General features: G+C 33.6%; 3 protein-coding genes and 1 non-coding gene across 7 annotated transcripts; 1 reads left to right on the top strand and 3 right to left on the bottom strand.

The window, feature by feature from the left end:
* Positions 1 to 2,380: 2,380 nt before the first annotated feature.
* LOC105133331 (transcription factor TCP9-like) lies at positions 2,381 to 4,644 on the bottom strand. The gene has a single exon (XM_011037281.1). The coding sequence runs from the start codon at positions 4,303 to 4,305 to the stop codon at positions 3,307 to 3,309; it is 999 nt and encodes a 332-aa protein (XP_011035583.1). The 5' UTR covers positions 4,306 to 4,644; the 3' UTR covers positions 2,381 to 3,306.
* Positions 4,645 to 12,764: 8,120 nt separating this feature from the next.
* LOC105133290 (peroxisome biogenesis protein 16-like) lies at positions 12,765 to 17,466 on the bottom strand. Of its 4 annotated transcripts, XM_011037240.1 has the most exons (9): positions 15,778 to 15,919; positions 15,621 to 15,743; positions 15,000 to 15,057; positions 14,401 to 14,617; positions 14,020 to 14,306; positions 13,674 to 13,924; positions 13,455 to 13,522; positions 13,284 to 13,345; positions 12,765 to 13,163 (listed from the first exon to the last, which is right to left on the bottom strand). In XM_011037240.1, exons 2-9 carry the CDS (start codon positions 15,687 to 15,689, stop codon positions 13,102 to 13,104), a joined length of 1,074 nt encoding a protein of 357 aa, XP_011035542.1. In that variant the 5' UTR covers positions 15,690 to 15,743; positions 15,778 to 15,919; the 3' UTR covers positions 12,765 to 13,101. The 4 variants fall into 4 exon arrangements, with proteins under 4 accessions (XP_011035542.1, XP_011035526.1, XP_011035534.1 ...); XM_011037224.1 differs by lacking the exons at positions 15,621 to 15,743; positions 15,778 to 15,919 and adding an exon at positions 17,091 to 17,466; XM_011037232.1 differs by having other exon boundaries at positions 15,621 to 15,919.
* An 892-nt stretch (positions 17,467 to 18,358) lies between these two features.
* On the top strand, positions 18,359 to 19,401 carry LOC105133315 (ubiquitin-related modifier 1 homolog 2-like). The gene is made up of 4 exons (XM_011037260.1): positions 18,359 to 18,475; positions 18,594 to 18,669; positions 18,790 to 18,872; positions 19,034 to 19,401. The coding sequence occupies exons 1-4, from the start codon at positions 18,453 to 18,455 to the stop codon at positions 19,149 to 19,151; spliced, it is 300 nt and encodes a 99-aa protein (XP_011035562.1). The 5' UTR covers positions 18,359 to 18,452; the 3' UTR covers positions 19,152 to 19,401.
* Positions 19,402 to 20,205: 804 nt separating this feature from the next.
* Positions 20,206 to 20,286, bottom strand: TRNAL-AAG (transfer RNA leucine (anticodon AAG)). Its single transcript has one exon. It is a non-coding gene; the product is annotated as a tRNA-Leu (tRNA).
* Between the last annotated feature and the right edge of the window lie 753 nt (positions 20,287 to 21,039).

Here is a 21,039-nt window from a genome sequence, read left to right as displayed (position 1 = left end):
TGTTTTTTTTTTTTAGTAGAAGAGGAGGAGCATATCAAGGGACATTAGTTGGTTTTGTTTTAATTTTATATGGTAGTCGTGGGTTGGAGAACTTTTATAGTTCTACTGAGTGATTTAATTATTTATTTTTTGAGTTTATTATAAAAAACAAGATAAAACTCATGATCTAAAAAATAAAAATATCTTCATCTAAAATTTTATTTATTTATTTACTTAAAATAAATTAAAAAATAACTAGTAAAATACCACTATTTACCTAGAGATATTTGCAGATTAGTTTATGTATATCAAATTTAAGTTAATTCCTAATAAGTTTTGGAAATGTAATTTATATACAAATTAATATGTATTTAAAAAAAAATACCTGAAATGCATAGTTTTTCAAGATCTAGATTAATAGCGCTGAGAATATTCAATGAGCAACTGGAATAAATACTCAAGCGTATAGTTTCTTAGTGTCGCCTTGCCAGAAATATTAGCTTTCTTACCATGGAGATTTGACGCCCCAAGGACAATAAGTACAATTAAATTCCCAAAAAAACTGGATTCATTTGAATTTATTTTAAACTTCATGAAGTTATATATATATAAATAAAATCTAACGACGATGAGACCCGAACAAGTTGGAGCTTCATACAAATCAACGTTGAATGCTCATGGGGAAGAGGGGATGTCTGAGTCACTAGAACCATGAAAAACTATTATTATTTTCTTCACAAATCCTAAATTCGGTCCCTTGAAAAATGAAATAAAACAAAATAAAGGAAGCTGATCCAGAAGCACAGTTGAAAAATATTTTAAAAAGGATGCGTGATTTGTTTTCCACAAAAGAATCATTATCGAGGAAAAACCACTTTCCAAATGGACCCTGTTTTCTCATTGTCATGGGTGGGACTTGAGGTGGGATCTGGGCTCCACCATTCTCATCATGTTCAATGGTGTAGAGCAAGAACTCCCTCTGAAAATTATTGCTATTAACAAAGCCAATTAGGCACAGAAAAACAATGTGTACCTTGATACATCTGCATTTTAACTTATAGCTTGAAAGTGCGGTTGTTGTTGCTTTTTAAATAGTTTTTTATATCAAAATATATGCTAGTAATATTTTTTTATTTTTAAAAATTATTTTTAACATCAGCACATCAAAATGATTTGAAAACACTAAAAACATATTAATTTGAAGTTAATAAAAAAATAAAAAAATTTCAAATTTTTTCAAAAACACTTTTGAAACGCAAAAACAAACATACCCTTAAACAGGATAATAGTGTCTTCATGTAATATTCCACATCGATCAAGGAAATGATCACTGAACTTATTAAGAGTATAGGTTGTTAACTTATAATTTTTGTTTTTGAGTTATGGGTTTAGATATGAGCTTGTGTTATCATAAATAAAATTATAAAGATATTAAAATTTAAAATAAATAATATATAATAAGTTAGGTTGGATTTTTATATTTTAATTTTTAAAATTTTTAATTTTGATGTTAATTTGATAATAAAAATTTGATGGTTATATTGAATCTTGATATTATATGAAAAAACAAATTGAAACTGAAAAGAGAATTTCAACCGGTTTGATCTTGTAATCCTGGATTGTTTTTTGGATTCTTTACCTTAATAAATTACTTTTTTTATGTTATAAAATTGTTATTAGATGTTTTTAAATATAAATAAATAAATAAAATAAGTTTTAAACCGAAAAAACCAGCTCAACATTTTTCAACTGCCGCAGGTGATCGAAAACTGGACAAGAATAGACTACTTGAATTCTATCTTGTGTTTTTCACCAAAAAAAAAGCAGAGGTAGCCACTTACAAAAATAAGATAAAAAAATGACTCACGTGTTGACCTAAGCTCTTTCTTTTTAAGGCCCATGACTCCGTATCTAACCTCCTTTTATTTTAAAAATAAATAAAAATCCTCTATTTTGTTTACCATATATTTATTTATTTATTTTTTAATTTGATCATTTAATTTTTCTTTCTAAAAGAAATTTATGTTTTTGTTTTGATGTATTTAAAGTAAATTATATATATTATTTTTAAATTATTTAACCTAATATAATCAATGATTTAAGTCGCGAGTTTATCTTGTTAAACTACAAAATGAAAATTAATCCAAGTTGTCATTTAAATATATTTTTTTAGATATTCTAAATTAATCTTCAGTATATATTTAATTTTATATATATATATATATTATAATTTAATTTTTATAAAATTAATTGATATCTCAACATCCAAGTAATAATTTTAACAAGTTAATTAAGATTAACACGCAACCCTGTTGAATCGATGTTCTTATTAATTTTATTTTTTTGTCATTTAAGTTTATTTTTTGCGGAAAAAAAAACGTCTGGTCCTCAAAATTTAAAAAATGAGATATTGAGGATCTCTTTGACTAATAATCAATTAATGAGATAAAACTAACATGGTACAGGGTCCATTTACAATTGCTTGTAACCACTTCAACATTATAAACAAAAGGAGCATCAGATACCGTCATCAGATTCATCACCAGTCCAACCAGAACGGGGGGCCCAGTTAAAAATTAAAATAAAACCCAGGGCCCACGTGTCATACTAAAGTTTAGGACCCCACAGTTACAGATAATCGAGGCCACGTGTTGTCGTTCCAGTCAATCCCCACTCTCGATCGGACCACCGAACCACCCCGTAGTAGGGACAAGCGGCCGCTTTGCAAGCAATGCAAGAAAAGAAACGGTCCCATTCGGACCCCATAGCCTCTTCGGGACCCGCGCCCACGTCAAATGAGGAACCGATCATGATGTTCTAACGAAAACAAGTGCCCGTCTTTTTTGCGTTGCACGGTCCACGGTGCCCAGGTCTTTTTGCCCTTTCCCTTCTCCACACGGCTGCTGAATCATCTTTTTGTTATTTTTTCCGTCAAAGCAGTGGAAGCTGTCTTCCAAAAAAATAAGAAAACTATGATAGTTTTATTTAAAAAAAAACCTAAGTTTAGATTTTAACCCTAATAACTTACAAATACCACAAAAAATGTGGACCCCCACCAGTCTCCTCTTATTTGCAAGTGGTTACTGTTGACCCACCATTAATGTGGACCCTATTCTCCGCCTGCTCTGCACTACTTTACACGTGCACAACTTTAAACACCCTCACGTGAGCACGTGCTCTCATCCCCATCCACGAATTAATCCCCCCCATTATTTTTTTGAAGCTTAAGAGATACGTAATCCTGAGCTCGAATAAACTTGTTAATGGCGGACGCCACAGAATGGATTAGAACCCAAAAAATCCACCAATGAAATCCTTCAATTTTTGTCATTGCTTTGAAGACCGAGACATGAACTGTAACTCTTGTTTGTCATAAATCTCTAAAGAGAAGTCTCTAAGCATTTGAGGAGTGCTATTAGTAGTTGTACTTGTAGTCCGAGTAGTATGAGCAGAGCTTGAACTTGGTGCCGTCATTGAAATACCCTTACCAGGTTTTGAACCAGAAACGGGCAGAGCCACAGCTATATTAGATTGCATGGAAGACACGAAAGATGAAATTGGCCTGGGAGAAATATTTATGAGAGGACTAGCTGCAGCTGGGAACGTAAATATCTGGGGCTGGTTAGACGGTCCTGGCATGGACGGTACCATGAAAAAAGCCCCTGGAACGACCGTGTTTGATGGTATGGCCCACATGGGCACCAAACCCTGTGGTACTGCCGTGACTGGTGGTTGCGCCTGCGGCTGTGGCGGCTGTCGCGTCGTTATGGGAGCGAGAGAAGCTGATACCGATACGCTGTCGTTGACATCAACGTACTCGCTATTAGCGGGTCGTTTGCGCTTCTTTTTAGCGTTCGGTTCGTCAGGTTCGGCGCTGGAGCTAGTTGTTGTCGGGATTTTGAGGGTTCCATTAACAGACATGGCAATAGCAGGGACAGTGCCAGTTCCTGTAGCTGCAACTATCGCAGGCTCAGCATGTTCGAGCAACCACCTGATCGTTTCCCCGTCTGATTTATGGCCTAATTCTCTGGTTAGTTGAAAGATCCGGGCAGCACATGTTGCGGGCATTCGGATCCTTCTGCCACGACCCTCCACCTTGGTGTGTCGGTCTTTGGTTGATGCCCGTTTTGGTGGGGTTACTGTGTTTAGTGGCATGGGGATTGCTGCGAACGGCACGACTGCTAATGGTGGTGTAGGTGATCTGTCCTCTGTGCATGGCTCTTCCTTTGGTGCTGCCGACATGTCGTTGTAGTTCTTCTTGCTTGTGGGGCCTCCTCGAAAGTTTCGTAATTCTCCACTGTTGATTCTAAGATCAGCGGTTGTCATGCTCTCATCTTCTCCAAGTTCTTGCTCTTGTACGGGTGCCACAAGGAGAGGCCTGTCGCCGAGGGAAAAAAGAGAAACCCAAAAACGAAAGAGAGAATTGAAGGGAAGGATCGATACAGAGGAGGGTTTGTACCTGGTGTAATAACAGGGTCGGAGAGCAAAGGAATGGGTTATATATAGGCATAGAAAGGCATGTTTTATTGCATAGTGATTTGTGAAAGGCCTAACATCTGATAGGGGAGATCTACGGTTACCTGCCAATCACCAAAAAGAGTTGGACACAGGAGATGTGATGTAGGTAGGTCCCATGTATAAAAGGATCGTGATGTTATCGGTTTATAAATTGGTTTGCGGTATAAATGTGTTTCTGGGAAAAAAAATAAATAAATATATATATATATAGCTTTAGATTAGTATTTTTTAATTATTTAAATTCATTGATTTTAAAAATAAAAAATATTTTAAAAAATAATTTGTACAGCTCTTTCAACATACTATTAATTAATTGGTGGGGTCAAATGTGGTGAGAAACGCCTCCAAGGAGGACAAACACCAGATCATATAACCCTTGGAAGCTTGTGGTACTTTTTTGTGCTTTGAATTTTCTTTAGTGGTGCCATCTTCCAATTGGTTTCAAGTTTCCATCTTTGCTTTTTAATCCAAGTGAAGGATTCTGCCCGTCTATGCTCCCTCATGGTTCTTCTTCTTTGCCCATTTTCAAGAAAAGTTACCAGAATAGTTGAGTGGTGGATTGCTAAATCGATGCTGCTCTGCTCCCAAGTCCCAACCCAGTTTGAATAGCACAGGATCCTCAAAGCCCTTCATTATTCACAATGAAGATGCGAGCAAGCTAGATGCCCGCAAAATCAATCCATTTGAATTTTAATCGAGCCTCTCCTATAACACAGCCTTCGGATTGGGCCTCGCATACCATGTAGATTTCTTTCTTTAACGGGTTGTTCGAAACATTGTGAATTGAATTGATTAAATCTTAATAATTAAATTTTAAATGGAATTTAATTTTTAAAGATAGTATCACAATAAACAAGAGACCATGCAGAATCACCGATGTTTATTACATGTTATTATTTTCTCAGAGCTAAAATATTATTTATTATTTATTTATATTGTTTACTATTGATCAGAGCGCGTTGAACCATTGATGAACTAAAAAAATAGTTAGTGATAATTGACAAGTTTTTAAAATTTTTTATAAAAATTTTCAACCAAATTAAAAATTTTAATTATAATACACCGGTGCAAGAATTAAAAATAACAACATTTACTTGATCATTAGTAAAATATCCAAATATCCAAATTAAAATCCCTTAAACTATAACATACGGACACATTTCTCCTCCCCTCTCTTTCTTTGCAGCCCTTTCTTTTATTCTCCTAAATTCTCATCTTGCTTTCTCTTTTTTCACTTCTTCTGTCCTCGATCCATTATCTTTTCTTCTCTTTTTTTTCTAGCATGTAGGTACGTCTTCTTCTTTTTTTTTGTCCTTCATAGCGAGATCCTTTACTTGAAAGTACTAGTCTCGATGAAAAAACAACATTTAAATGTAAATTTGTTTTTTTTTCATATTGACATGTTAATATTTTTTAAAAACCTAACTTCAAATAGTGAATGTAGTTTTAAATTTACAAATATTGAGGCTATCAAAACCATAACTTCGACAATAAAATCACAAATGGAATTTCATTTATCTAGATGGACTTAATTTTTCAAACATCTCGAATGAAAATCAAACTTAACATTTTATGGTATGTTGTTTTTAATATTTTTTCTTCGATTATTATTTTTTTGAATTTTTTTTGTTGTTGATTATAAATGACTCAGTGTCAAGATAGTTAAACTCGATAGATTGGTAACAAATATGAGATCATTGATGAGTGATGCATGTGTCTCCTCTTATTCACCCCACAATCTAGACGAACTCCGGCGCTTTTATTGTAGATTAATTTTATTTGAACTAATAAATATTTTAATTTTCAATTGATTTATTTAAAAAAGTTTATTTTTGTTTGGTAGATTTTTTAACAAAATATATTTTAAAATTATTACCAACAAGGTTATTGTCAAACATAGACCATCAATATATTTCAAGTATTTTTTTTTTAAATTATTGCTAACACTACAATCATTATTTACTCACCAAATAAATAAGAAACAATATATTTGATGGTTACATGTTAAATTTATTGACAAACATACCAATAAATAAAAAAAAATCACTAATGAAATGACACATAATTTTTCTATAGGTGATATCTTATATTCAATGATAGAAATACTAACAAAATAAGGTAGGTAAAATTGTTTTCTCCGTGTTTTATTCATCAATAAATTCATTTATAAAATTATTATAAACAAACTCATTAATAGACTATAAATTATTAATGAATTTTTTTTTAATAAATTATTTTTATTTGTGATTATATTGGCAAGTTTGGGGCTAATAAAAAATAAGCATATATATACATATACATATACATATATATATATATATATAAATTTTCTTTTATAAATTCAAAAATTCTGATAATGATATACCTATTCCTTTTTTTTAGCGCTCTTCTCTAAGGGATAATATGGAAAACAAAACGAATTCAATTCACTAATAATATTTCGTTGCTTAAATTTGACCACGCAAACTACCATGGGCGGAGCCAGGGGAGGCTGGCAGTCCCTTGCAATTGTTTTTTTATCTACCCCTCTTAAATAATTTAATATTTCAGAGCTATAAGCCATAAAATTTAAGTTTTAGCATGTTTTTAGATTTTCTTTTTTTCAAACAACGTGCCTTTGAAACATGTGCAGGAAATAAGAACTTCAGACCAGAACTTTTCTGTGCGTGCAGGGTTGGCCCCGTGGACCCCCTTAAGGAGGGGTCTAGGCTGTTTTAATTAGATGCTGCCCCCTTTTACTGTGCCAATTGTAGCCATTGCAATTTTGTTTGGTCCCGTCTTAGAGCTAAGAGATTCATTTCTCCTTTAATGATAATAATTAAAACTACAGTAAATCAATATATATACATATATATCTATATTAAACGAGATTAATTTTTTTAAGATAAAGTATATTCAAAAACAAATTCTTTTAGATATTAATAATAATAAGGTTTGAGCTTTAAAGCATTAAAATAAAGAGAAAACAAATCTCTTTAATCACATCTACTTCGAGGATTTATGACCGGGAGTTGTTACGAGTTACAGCGCACAAAATAAATCCTCGTTGGACCACTAATATGGTGCCACGTTAGCTGGTTTGGTTTCTAAGAGCTTAAGACCCAAAATTCAACACGTGCTGCATTCATCCTACACATATTTTTCAAACCCACCGTTACGTGTGAGAGATTTTATTTTATTTTGAGAATAATGCTGTTTTTATACCAATAAAACATTGTTTTTTAAATCACTTTCCATAAAATGTCAATCATTAAATTTTTAGCACAATAGGCGTAGCACAGTGGGCCATGCCTACCCGTGGACCCAGACAGCACGGATAGTGGTTGAGGAAGATTTGAGATCGTTCATTTAGGTAACGCCGATGGTTTCAGGGCTTCAAACTGTGCACACAGCAGTGACACAGGCCACCGGTAAACAGTGAGCTAGGTCTCTTAAAACTTGAAGGATGGCCACCGCATTCATTTTGCCACCGGTAAACTTTGTTCTTGATTGAGCTTATCCTTTTCAAAGTACTTTTATTTAAAAATATTAAATTAATATTTTTAGATATTTTTTTTTAAATGATTTGATCACAGTTTGAAAGGTCATTTTTGTTTTTGTTGCTTGCCATTGTTTTTTTCCATCTCAATTTACGGTACAAAAATTGAGTCCGAAAAGATCATAAATTTATAACTTGTCAAACACACTCATCGATCACACGGCGCCGGAATGTTGTCTTGTGCCAGTTTGACACCAGATTCAAGCCTTAGGAGGGACTGATCAGGTGAGCTCAATTCCAACGAGCTTCACAGGAATAAAATTTTAAAAAACATGTTATTGTGGGGAGTCAGCGGCAAAGTCTGGGTACCCATCTTGCAACGTACGGCCTTCGCTATTTGAGCGGGCCCCAATATCCATCTGTTATCTGACGTTTCAGATTTCCATCTGATCACCTTTTGATGGACCCTACCACAAATAAGAGAAGAGCCCTCTACCTTGAAGGTGCGGATTCCTCGACCAGTGGACCCAAGCCCACCATGCAATGGTGGTGGACCAGTTGGATGGTGGGTGGAACCCACCATTTTCACCGGCCTAAACTATAATGAAGGAGAGCTCGCCGGTCACCAGAGGGAGGGGACCCTCATGGCCTCGTCTATATGTGACGAGGGACCCCACTACCTTGAGTAGGCCACAATGGGGTTGGGGTATGGTCATAGACCCACTTGCCCTTACTGGTCTTTGTTCTCTGTTCAGTTTAGGGGACCCCTACAATGGATGGATCCCTTGTCTGTGGTACATGAACCCCACTATAAAACTTTAACACCAGCACAAACTTTTGCCAAGTGCCCCACCACTACCAACCAATGCCAATGCAACACGTCAGTAGATTAAAGTAAATTATCTTCTGGGTCTTTCTTGTGGGGGGGAATGCGGTTTGGACCACTTCGAACATGCCTTGGATTATTAGCTCATGTCTTGGTTTTGCAAGGGTCAAGTCTCGAATGATCGTACACATGCACAGTGGGGATGAGGATCGATATGTTCTGTCGGTTTTGTAAAAAAAATCAATCAAGCAAGGTTTAAGAAACTGAAAAATCGAATCAAGCTTGAAGGTTTATTTTATTATACACAGAGATGTAGTCGGAGTGAAAAATCTCACATGTAAATTAAGCTTTTCATGGCAGGTTTGATCTGTATAATTCACCGAAAAGAAAATGTTTTTTAATAAATAAAGAATTCTCCCATGCTTATATTAGTTGGTAAGCAAAAATAGAAAAAAAAAGAAAAAGTAAATATAAAATGTTCAGAAATGTACATCTTTTTTATTCCCTTGGCGCGTAACTTGATCTAATTTCCTTTTTTTTTTTTTTTTTTTATCATCACGGTAAACCTTATGATATTTAAATTGAAACAAATAAATAAATAGAAAAAGAATATTAAATCAAGATATTCTTATTATTCTTGATATGTCTTTAATTTAATTTAATTTTATTTTATTTATATATATTTTTTCTTCGCATCTAGCATGCATCATTCAATAACTAATAAGAAGAAATACTAGTTTCAACTTGAGCACGTATCTTCACATATATTATTAGGAGTTTTTTTAATTAATATGAGTATTCAAGTTAGTTTAAATATATTTTAATTAATTTTATAAATTTTAAAATAAATAATTATATAAACTTTTAATTATTAGTATATTAGCAACTAGAAATTTAACTTGATAACACAGGTAAACCCTTGCATGTGAGAGTTTTGCTGAGCTATGTTTTATTTTATTGTGATTTCGTTTAGTTTATCGTCATTATTATGAACAGGTCCAGAGAAGTCTGGGTTCCCGAAACAAATTGACCTGTTGGTCTCTTTGTTTTGGGTTTTTTTTTTAATTATTATTAAAGAAAACTTCACTTTAATCTAAACAATGACAATACATGGAATAAATCCATTCATAACATGCCATCATCTTAAAAAATAGCCATATACAACGGTTGATTCTCATACGCTCTTCATTTCTACAATGCTTTCTTTTTTCAGATTTATTTACTTGCAATTCATCCTTTCAAATTACATTAGCATAGTTTTATACTTCAAGATTTTCTTCTTGCATTCTATTACATACACGACGTGTCTAATAATATTTTGATGTTATAAATTAAATATAGGTGTTCCTTTTTCATATCTGTTGTTCAAAGACCACGGAAAAAAACTAATTTTTTATTTAAATTTTATTTTACCCCTTTCCATTTTCATCCCTTCATTTCTTGTTACGTTTCAATCCTTAGATGATGAGAAGTAAGAGAGAAGATCACTTAAAAATATTGAAAAAAATAGAAAGTATTCAATTGGCTGTATACCAGTCACAAAAATATCAATTTTAATATCAATAAGTATTTAATAAATGTTGTTTTGCTCTTCAAATATATTCAGAAAAGTATATCAGAATCCATAAACTATATTTTGATCCATTTTAATTAATTATTTTCAGATAGATTGAAGGGTGTTATAAGCTTGCAAATGGTTTTATAGAGGTTTTCATGATGACTTGAGGTGTTTTTAGATTAAAATAAATTAAAATTTAGTTTTATAGGATCCAAAAATAAAATAATGTATTGTCTTCGCAAATAGACAATACTTTATCCATTATATTAAAAAAATTAATGAATGATGTATTATTCATCTACTTTAAAAAATAAAAAGTTAGTCAAGCAAGCCTTGCATTTTTAGTCTTATCATGAAAATCTAAGTCTTTTCTTTTTTCTTTTGAGTTTGACATGTGTACTTATCCTTTCATGTTTAAAGGTGTTTATTGATAATTCTTAGTTTTTTTATTTAAAATTTTTAAATAAAATCATTTTAAAAAAACTATTATCCATTTATACTATAGCTTTCAAAATGATTAAAGTTTTTTATGGTAATGTTAACAATTACTTTATAAATATTTATATATCAAACTTAAACTGGAATTTCTAAAAAACAAATGCTTCATTGATAATAGATAATAATAGAATATATATTTTATACATGTGGGTAAAAATATCTATTCATATTTTGTTTTTATTCCTCATTGAAATTGATTCTCGTGATTATAACAAGTTTTTATCTAAAAAAACAATGCCATGTTTCCTTGAAAAAAAAAATGAATAAGGAAATAACGTTTATTTACTCTTCAATTCAAGGCACTAGAATTTTTAAAAATATATATTTTTATTTTTTTAAAAAATGTCACTATAAGAAAAAAAAGCTATAGATAAAAATTAATTTTTTGCTCAACAATTGCCTTTCTCATTAGATAATGACCACCACCTACAGCGCTAAAGTCACTATCTACAAACGACAACATTTTTCTCCTCAGCTTTTTCATCGAATGAGGGCCCATTGTGAAAATTTGAAATGTAATAAGATGGGCTGGGCGTGTTCAAGGGGGTCCGAAGAGTCTCAAGGCTCACATCTATGAAAGGAAGATTGAGATCGGATGTTCGCTTCGTTGCCGGGAAAACAAAGTTGTTTATCATCATTCAGGCCATGGGACGACGGACTACACCTGGATTATAAGAATACTTCAAAGTACAACCATTCATTATGATAATGATTTCAGAGAAGAACTCGAGTTAGGATGCATTGAAGGAAAATCAAATATGGATGTTGAGGCACAGGTCATGTCCCGAAACTCCATGGCCAGTGGCCTCCCTGTGAAGAAGTTTCTGATTTCTGGCCCTTTATCCTCGATGAAAAAACAGGACCTGGGAAACATTCTAATCACAAATCCTGTATAAAACCAACGTGCGTACGAGGAATTTCAAATCAGAAATGCTGCAGTTTCCGAATCCGATGGTTTCAGTAATCTCTTGTGAAAGTCTGTCATAGGCTACTAGATCCAGAACTACGTGCAGCTACCCTCGTCGCTTTGCATAGCCATGATTCCTAATTTGTATTAACTTATAATAGTTGACTTTTATATTGTTTATTAAATATTTGTTGAAGAATACAACTCAGGGAATCTATTTTATCTTTTGACCTCAACATTTAAACGACTCAAGGTCCCAAGAAAACGTTTTGGTAATTCCCTTCTCCCGTCATCTCCCAACAACACCAAACCCCTAGAGACCGGCATTTAATTCGTTTAGAGGATGAAGATTACAGTCCACACCCCTGGACACAGGTATTCATTCGTTTAAAGGGTTTCAGAGATGAAGATTACAGTCTTGAGTTTACAAAGGAATGAAGCTAGAATAAGAACACTGAAGTGCAAGCTAAAAGGACCTTTTTCAACCGAGGTCATATGAGAACAAATGCATCACAGAAGCAGATGCATATTGTTAAGACATAGTAAATAAGAGAACTACAAACAAGAATTGAAAAACCGTCACCACCGTTCTAAATATAACTTAAACAGAGAACTGACTTTGTTAATTTTTTTTTTTAAAAAACATAACGACTACGATATAACTCACTTTTAAGCATGAAAACCCATCACCACCGTTCTTTCCCCACCGATTGGGTTGGTGTAAGTTGGGTTGTGTTATTTCATTTAACTTCATATAAATGGCTTTAACAATAAACTAGGAAACTTGAACTTCCATTGTAAGACAGTAGATGTAACATAGATATCACAATACGACCCTCCTTTTGAGTTGCAGCACTAGGTGTTTTCACCCAGTTATGGAGAATTAGACACTTTACATAAGCAAATCAACAGATACTAGGAAAAACAAGAATACTTGAAAGCGTGGTGGAGTGCATGGCCATGCTAAAGCATCAAATACCACACAGAATCATAGCTACTCTTACATAATATGGAAAATAAATCTATTTCTTCTTTTTTCCCGGAAATCCAGCGTATTTCAAACTTCATAAGGTAAGCAAAGCATTCGTTTGAGGATATAACAAAATTACATATCTTAAAAATTCATTGCTGATTTTTTTTTTTTTACAAAATTTTGTTGAATTTTTTACGATACAGATGAAAGCAATGCAAGTTTGAGGCAGTCATCTGACACTTGTAACTGCATCCAGAATGAAAACTATTGAGAAAACAAAGTAGGACAAATTCCTATTACTTTGGAAATAACTTCACCTAAAAATCATAGAAAATTTCGAAATCCAACTTCTTTGCGCTGTCCATTATGATCCAGACATGTAGGTGTACCGAGTCTGAGCACCAACAACAAGCTCAACAATTTTCGCTGAATGTTCATAAGATAATTGTATGAAAAACATGAATTTTCCAGAAACAAACTCAATCATCAAGGTGTAAACATTATGCAACAAAAAAGTAAAACTGAAAAGAAATAAACATGAAGCACCTGTTAGAAGCCCAATGATGGGAACGGGTTCTAGTAGTTTTTCAGTGCTTTGAAGTCTTTGCCTGAAACGATTAACAAAAATAGTGCTGAATCTTAGATTACTTTATCCTGTGGAGATTGCCACTACGAAACAGCAAAGCTTAGCAAGAAACTTAGAAAAGAAAGCATTACCTGGTGTACTTGCTAAAGAATGGATCTCTCATAAGGTAAAGCGCCCATAACAATTTTCTTCTTTTCAACTGATTCAAACATAACATCAACATCCCTTTAGCATCAAATCCATCAATTAATGTGTATTACATTCACAAAAAGAAATGAAAAATTAAGAGCGGACAGGATCATCCTGAAGACAATGGACTGGAAAACAGTAAAATTCTGTAAAACTCTAACCTCATCCTGTTCAGAAGCGGTAAGATGACAATCCCTTGATTTAGTAACCTGTGTTAAAAAGCCTGCTCCTATAGTGTCTACAGCCAGAGAAAGAAACCAAGGAATCCACGACCGAATTCCATACTTCCGGATGAGCAACACATAAATAAGGGGTCTTGTAATGAACAGGACCTCTCCCATGAGAAATAATGCCCCCTGAACACCTTTCTCAGATAAAATCATGGAAAGTGATGGCCTCTCCATCATTTGAGCTGTCAAGGTACAATTTCAAATATTACTTGAGTTGACTTATAGATTCTATATTATTCATCTAGCCCCAAAAGAAAATTATTAAGAATGATTATACATGGAGGCTCCATGATAGCTTGCTTATGTTGAACCCCGTGCAACCACACTGGATCAGAACCCATCCTGGCATTTTCTCCAAACCTGCTCAGTGCAGACAATGCCCTTCCTTCTAGATTCCATGGCTTCTGTCCATTAGAGCCACGGTGGGCTCCGTGCTTTTGGAAACCCCCACCATTATGCTGTGAGCTTGAGAAACCCAAATGCTTTTCAATATTTGGTGTCTCTCCTCCATGCAGAAGCATCTTATACCCACTATTCCGGAACAAAGCCAGCCTAACTAGCACCCTGAGTTACAGGAATCCAGAAATATCAGCATGCTGGTACAATTCTAAAAGCCCAGCTGAATGAGATAAGAGTCAAATAATATAAAGCTGCTTACTTCGTAGCTTCTGTAACAGCAATGAAATTCCATTTCTTATCATCACCATAGTAATGTTGAGCTGCAACTTCAACCAATGTTTCCAAATCTTTTATAGCAGATATGCACAACGAATATGGGAAGGAATTAGGCTTCACGGGATCAGCAAACATCTGGGTTGGCGTTGTATCGATGATATGCTCATTTATAGCAGTGACAATGCCCAAGATTGCAGTTACTGCAGATAATTTCTAACTGTCTCAATATAGCAGCATTTTTAACTTTTCAATGTAAATGAATAAAAAGAAAGAAAAAGATAAAGGAGTCGTCATTTGGTTTGTGAGATGAAAATATACAAGGCTAAACAGAACTCAAATTTGGAGATTTTAGCTGTTTACTTATGGAGCCTGAGAAAGCAATAAAACTCCAAACTGAACCTCATACAGCTGCGCGAGTGTGACTTGCTAGTTCTCATGGGTTCAGGATGGGAGCAACAGAAAACATAAATCTTGGCGTATAAAATTGTTTATAATTCCCACCATGTTCCAAGGTTACTTAATAAGGGAAGGGAAACTCAAGCTAACAAGAAATAGCCAAAAGTTACCAAAGTTTCACAAAACCTGCTTCTGGTCCTATCTCTGAGGCGGAAAACCGTTCAGGAAGAAGCCATGTCAATCCCTGTGCAAAATTTTTGAATACCCAGATCAGAAAACAGTTTTCAAAAACATGCAGCACATCCACAACAAATTCACCAGAAATGATCACATTTCTATGCCACTGCCAAGTACCAGTAATATCCTAACTATTAAAAAAATCAACGAGGCTGAACAATATTCTATGAAACAAAGACTCTTAACTGGAACAGCTAAGACAAAAACCAAATTCATTACATAGATGAAACAAAAACCACCGCTGATATCTTAACATACTTCCTGTCCCTGATCAATTTTCTCTCATCAACGATGGATAATATAAACAATCTAAGCAGCAAATTACGCAAGAATTTTCATAAAGCAAGGTCCTTTAATCAATTTTCTCCGTGAAAATCATGATAACACTACTCAACAGTAGCAACAAAATGCAATAACCTCAAATTCATATCTAAACACGTCTCAAGACCAGTTTTTTTTTCCCAGGATTTTCTCGATGTCTGAGCTAAAAGGTAATACAAAGAACCAAGAAGAAAACCCCCCAGGCCAAGACAATCAAATTATGTAATTAAATGGAGAGAATAGGCTTACGTTGGCAAGAGACTCCAGTGAGTGAACATAATCTTTATTCCTTCTGACCCATTTCTTATAAGCCTCCATGGCTTCGAAACCTCTTAAGAAAATAAAAATAGCACACAGAGAGACTCAGCTCTCCAACTAGTTGAATCTAAAAGCTAACAATGCTCACTTGAATCTAACTCTCTGTCTAGTGTTATAGGATCAGACCCAGATGAAGAAATACAGAGAAAAAGAAAACTCTTTTGAATAATTTCGATGTCAGATGATGCGGATGCCCCAGTAATGCTCGCAGCAATTTTATTTTTTTTAATTTGTAGAAATAATATTTTTGTATATCAAAATAGTTTAAAATAAAAAAATCTTTTCAAAACGCAAAAGTAAACACCGCCTTCGAAGAAGGGGCCGGTTGTTGTAAGAGGAAGAGACAAATGATAGGAAATGACTAATGAGGGTTTTGTTGATGTGTGATAATTTGTTTTGTTCAAAGTTGTTCTTTTTATCCTATCCGTTCATCCGGATAAGAATTTGATGTGTCTGACCGTCTGATGTAAGAGTACGTGTTTTTGTGGGTTGCAGGTTAAATATCAGTAGATGGGTAGTTGACCGTTGGATCACAATTTGTGTGGTGGAGATCTTGTATCGAAGGTGAAAGTTTCGTGTCTTTGTATCTAGAGTACAAGGAGAGAATAGGGAGTGGATAATGTACTGGGTTCCGCTGCTATAAGTTATTTCATTCGAAAATACGGTAGTAGTGATAATTTAAAATATTTTTTATTTAAAAATATTTTTTAATATAATTAAAACAATCTAAAATTATAAAAAAATTAAAATAATAAAAAGACGATTTACACTGTACACTGCCTCTCTAATCGGAGCCGAATAGGTGGGAACGGCTAAGAGGCACGTCTCATATATGATTGTTTTTTTCAATTTACATCTTCAATTCTATTTTTTTAACAGTAAATATTGTGACTTTTATATGTGGATTTATATGCTAGAAACCAAATCATGAGAGTAAGAAGAACAACAATTATATCGAATATCATGTAGAAATACATCTGGCCAGGTAGAAATCATAGAATAAAAATTGTTAAGATGAAGCATGAAATAAGAAATATCAAAGTGGCATGTGCATACAAAATAATATAAGAGACAGAGACATCAATTTCAAATTCTACGAGCAAGAAGTTTTCTTTCATTTTTTGCGGGTCAGTGCTCGGCCTGAGAAGTCCGACCACCAGATTTTACTGGTCTTGGCCGAGTGTAACAGTATCCTCTGAATATCCAGTTCTAGCTAGATCGGCTGGCTAACGGAGTCACTCTATTTTCCGGCCTACACCAGAGCTAAGTTTTTCCCTGTTATCACTATAGCGACTCTGAGCCTTTTTCTTTAATTTGAAAATAGCTAAAAAAACACATTCCCATATATTCTGGAAATTAATGAAATGAAAGGTGTTTGTGTGCAAGTTAACTGGCACTTACTTTAGCAGTAAATCGAAAGGAGCAGGCTTTAGCAGGTGCAGGAGTGGCAGTGCATAGCTCTTGCCACCGTCTCCAATACAAGCTGCAGCACCCTCCTGCCACTTCTTGGCTCTCCATCTGGGCTACTAGTTGGCTTGCTTGAACATCTTCACGAGAGTGAGAAATTCCCATTTCTTCTTTCTTGATCCCGTCCTCTCCCTTGGATTCTAGCAGCAGCAGCTGGTCATGCATTTTGACTCTCTTGTTCCCATTAAGCTTGTTGCTGCCACGATCTTGGCCAAAACCAGTTCAAACTTACCTGTCCCAATTACTGCCTTTAAATTCGAGGGTGTCCCTGTCCATTGAATTTGAGGTAGCTCACTGTCCATTTACCTCGTAATAATTCGCATTTAAGTTAAACAAACACGGGCTGCGTATTTATTCAAAATTGCTACACCATCTTATTAACTATTTATTGCTAGGAAAAATATTGGTTGACATTATGTTAGACAGTAAAAATAGAATAATAAATCTCTCAGTTTTTCTTTTTTATTAAAATATAAAATTTACTTAAAAATTATCTAATAAATATATTTATGTTGTATCTCTAACTATATTATTTTTGTTACACTAGTCAAATGTAACTTAAAAGATTTTTGCCCACTTATGACCACTTCAGTTTGTCCCTACCCTATGCCTGTATTTTTTTTTTGTTTTTTTAGTGTTTGACATTACATAGATGTTGGTTTTTAAAGTTTTTTTTAAATATTTTTTATTTTTTAAATTTATTTTTAATATCAATATAAATATAAAAAAATAATTTTTAAACAATGCTCATTAATTAAACAATTTAAAAACAAAGTCGTATTTAACAAAAGTTAAACTTAGAAAACATTAAAAAACATGTAGAACATTAGCTTAGATGAGTTTTTATAGATAACATTATCAATCTCTTTGACTTAAATTATAAGTTATTTTTTAGTGAAATTAACTCAGTTTTACCATGTTTGAAAAACCTAGGACTCAATTTTTTAACTTTTATTACTCATTATTTTATTAGAATATTCGTTGTTTATTTTTAATAAATTGAAAACGTATATATAATAATTTAATTTTTTATATAAATAGCAATATAATGGAGATTAAGAAAAAAAAACAAGAAGATTTCCTGGTAAAAATAGGAGAGAGAAAAAAAAAATACAAGTTTCTTCCAACCAGGCAACACTATTATCAAGTACGCCGAGGCCCATTAACTAGGTGGATCGGGTTAAAACAGCAAGGAAATAGCCAGCACAGCAGCAGCCTGTTTAATTTAAGAAAGAAATCTCTGCTACTACGAGTACCGCTCCCTAGGGTTCTTGCAGAAAGATTCGTTGAAGAACCATGCAACTTACTCTTGAATTCGGGTATCTTTAAATTCTAATTTGTATCCCCGAATTCTTTAGGTTTCTCTGATTGAATTTATTATTCCATAGTAAATCATGGGATAGATTTGAGTGAGTAATTTTGATTCGTGTGATGCAGTGGTGGGCTTGAGCTTCTCTGTGATTCAGTGAAGATTCATAATGTGGATGTTAGCCCTAATAATGAAGTAGACAAGGTGAATTATTATTAATTTTAATTTTACTTTATTTTAGCGAGGAATGAAAATGCAGTTGATATGAAAAAAAAGGTGGTGCTTATTCTACATCATCTTTTATGGGATTGATGCCTTTCGCAGTTAACAATGAAAGATTTACTTGTATGGGTTCGTGCTAATCTGATCAAGGAGAGGCCAGAAATGTTCATGAAAGACGATTCTGTGTAAGTTTGAAGCTTTGTCTTTTACTTTTTTTTTTGTTGCTTGGTGAGCTTGTGCCTAATTTACCACTAAATGAGGCAAATGGAGGTTGGTTTAATTAGAAGCATCGGAACTTGATCGATTAGTTTCATCAATTAAGTTGACACTCTGATTTGTTATGCAGGAGACCTGGTGTTTTAGTTCTTGTCAATGATTGTGATTGGGAACTTAGCGGTCAGCTCGATACGCCTTTGGAGGAGAAGGATGTGGTGGTTTTTATCTCTACCTTGCACGGTGGTTAGTATGCGGTTGGTTATAGTATCTTTTCAGATCATAAGTGATTGAAGCCATATCTGTGAAACTCAAAACTAAAGAACTAATGTGAAAGAAATTTAAGGTTTAGAAAGAAAGGGGAATGGGGATTTTAACTTTGTCCTCAACTTCTTACTTCTTATGCCCCAGTGGCAAAATGTATGTTCTGTTGATGTTGCTGTACTATTTTCATGATAACTGACAGATAATGTGATTTACATGAAGTGAATGGAGATTATGCTGTTTGTTTTGTATATATTTTAGAGCCACACCATTCAAGAAGCAATTTGAAAGATAAATCAGTCACTTTTCTGTCCTTAACAGGAGCATTTGCCGGAATATGTCACAGAGAAACTGTGGTATAGCTTGTATATAGGTTCCTCGAGGCAACTTCACAGGACGGGTTCTCATTGCTAGTCCAATGGCAACATTTTCCTTGATACGTCACAATCCCTTTGTTTTCCAAACCGTCCTCTGCTATTAGGTTACATCTGTTTTATTCACAATTTACCAGAAAGAAATTCTGCACTGCCAATCACAACCCGTTGTATTGATGTCAAACGATTCTGTGATAAGAACTCTGCTTTCGATGCCTCACAACATGTATTGATGGAACAAGAAAGAGGAGTCTGTAACCTCTCAACAAATTTTAAGATTTAGGAAGGGGATGAAGGCATGAGGCCTTATTTTCTATGTTCCGTTGTGGTACTGTGCTATTCTACGTAAAGGATGGCATAGATGTGATTCTTTATCGAAAGGATGAGAAAAGTAGATCATAATGGTCATCAGGAAAACAAAAATACCGTCTTTATAGCCCTTGAGAGCTATAAAGACGTGCATTCCATTTCCTTGGGTATGATTTTAAAAATAGCTTACCTGATTGGCAACGCATCTGAGACCTACAACAACGCGTGTTCTCTGTAATCAGCAATCTAGCGAATGATGAAATTACCTCAAATCCACGACTCCATTCTCAGCCAGCTGGGCAGGCAAGCCTTTCTGCTCTAGAAGGTAAAAGGTTTATGACGTGGGGAAAAGAAGAAATGTTGAGAGTGGGATTTGAACCCACGCCCTTTCGGACCAGAACCTTAATCTGGCGCCTTAGACCAACTCGGCCATCTCAACATGTTTTGAAAGGGTTGTCGAAATCTTAAATAATTACAGTCTACATATGACCTGGTCCTCAGACCATGTCGCGGAACACTAAGCCAAATCCCTTAAATAATTAAAATAAATATTTGGTTCGTGAAAAGTTTGATTTTTATGTTGAGGAGAACACATCCCATGATCCTTGTCCAGGCATTTTTTTACACGAAAATACACAATCAGAGGACAAGCTTCAGATTATTGAATATATGATTTTGATGGGTTCAGATCTTTTCATTTTTTTTTAATATAAAGTACTAAAATTTTATTAGTTTGAACAACATAAGTCAATTAATTTATTTTTGTTGTTTTAAATTATTTTTTATTTTATTTTTTAATATTTAATTAATTTGAAATTAAATCAAGTTTGACTATTTAAACTAAATTAATTTATTTTTTTTTAATTTTATATTTGAATGTTAGATTGGTTAATAATTAAATTTTATAATTTATTTTAATTTTATAATGAATTGCAAACGGAATACTTGAATTAATCCAATATATTTCTATTTTAATATTTTAAAAATATCTTAAATTTTTTTGTTCAATTTATATTTTTAACAATCATTTTAGTTATTAAATTATGTTAGATCTAATTCAAATTATTTTTCTATTAAAAAATTAGCAACACTGATTATTTTTTTACAATAAATGTTTTTTGACCAAATCTAACCATGTAGGACAAACTAATCCCACCATAATCCATCATTTCCTAACAATAAGAAAAAAAGA

Source organism: Populus euphratica, unplaced genomic scaffold, assembly GCF_000495115.2.
Source record: "Populus euphratica unplaced genomic scaffold, PopEup_1.0 scaffold2.1, whole genome shotgun sequence".
In the NCBI taxonomy this organism is placed as follows: Eukaryota; Viridiplantae; Streptophyta; class Magnoliopsida; order Malpighiales; family Salicaceae; genus Populus; species Populus euphratica.
Note: the sequence above shows the minus strand (reverse complement) of the source record. Positions and strands in the feature narration are given on the sequence as shown.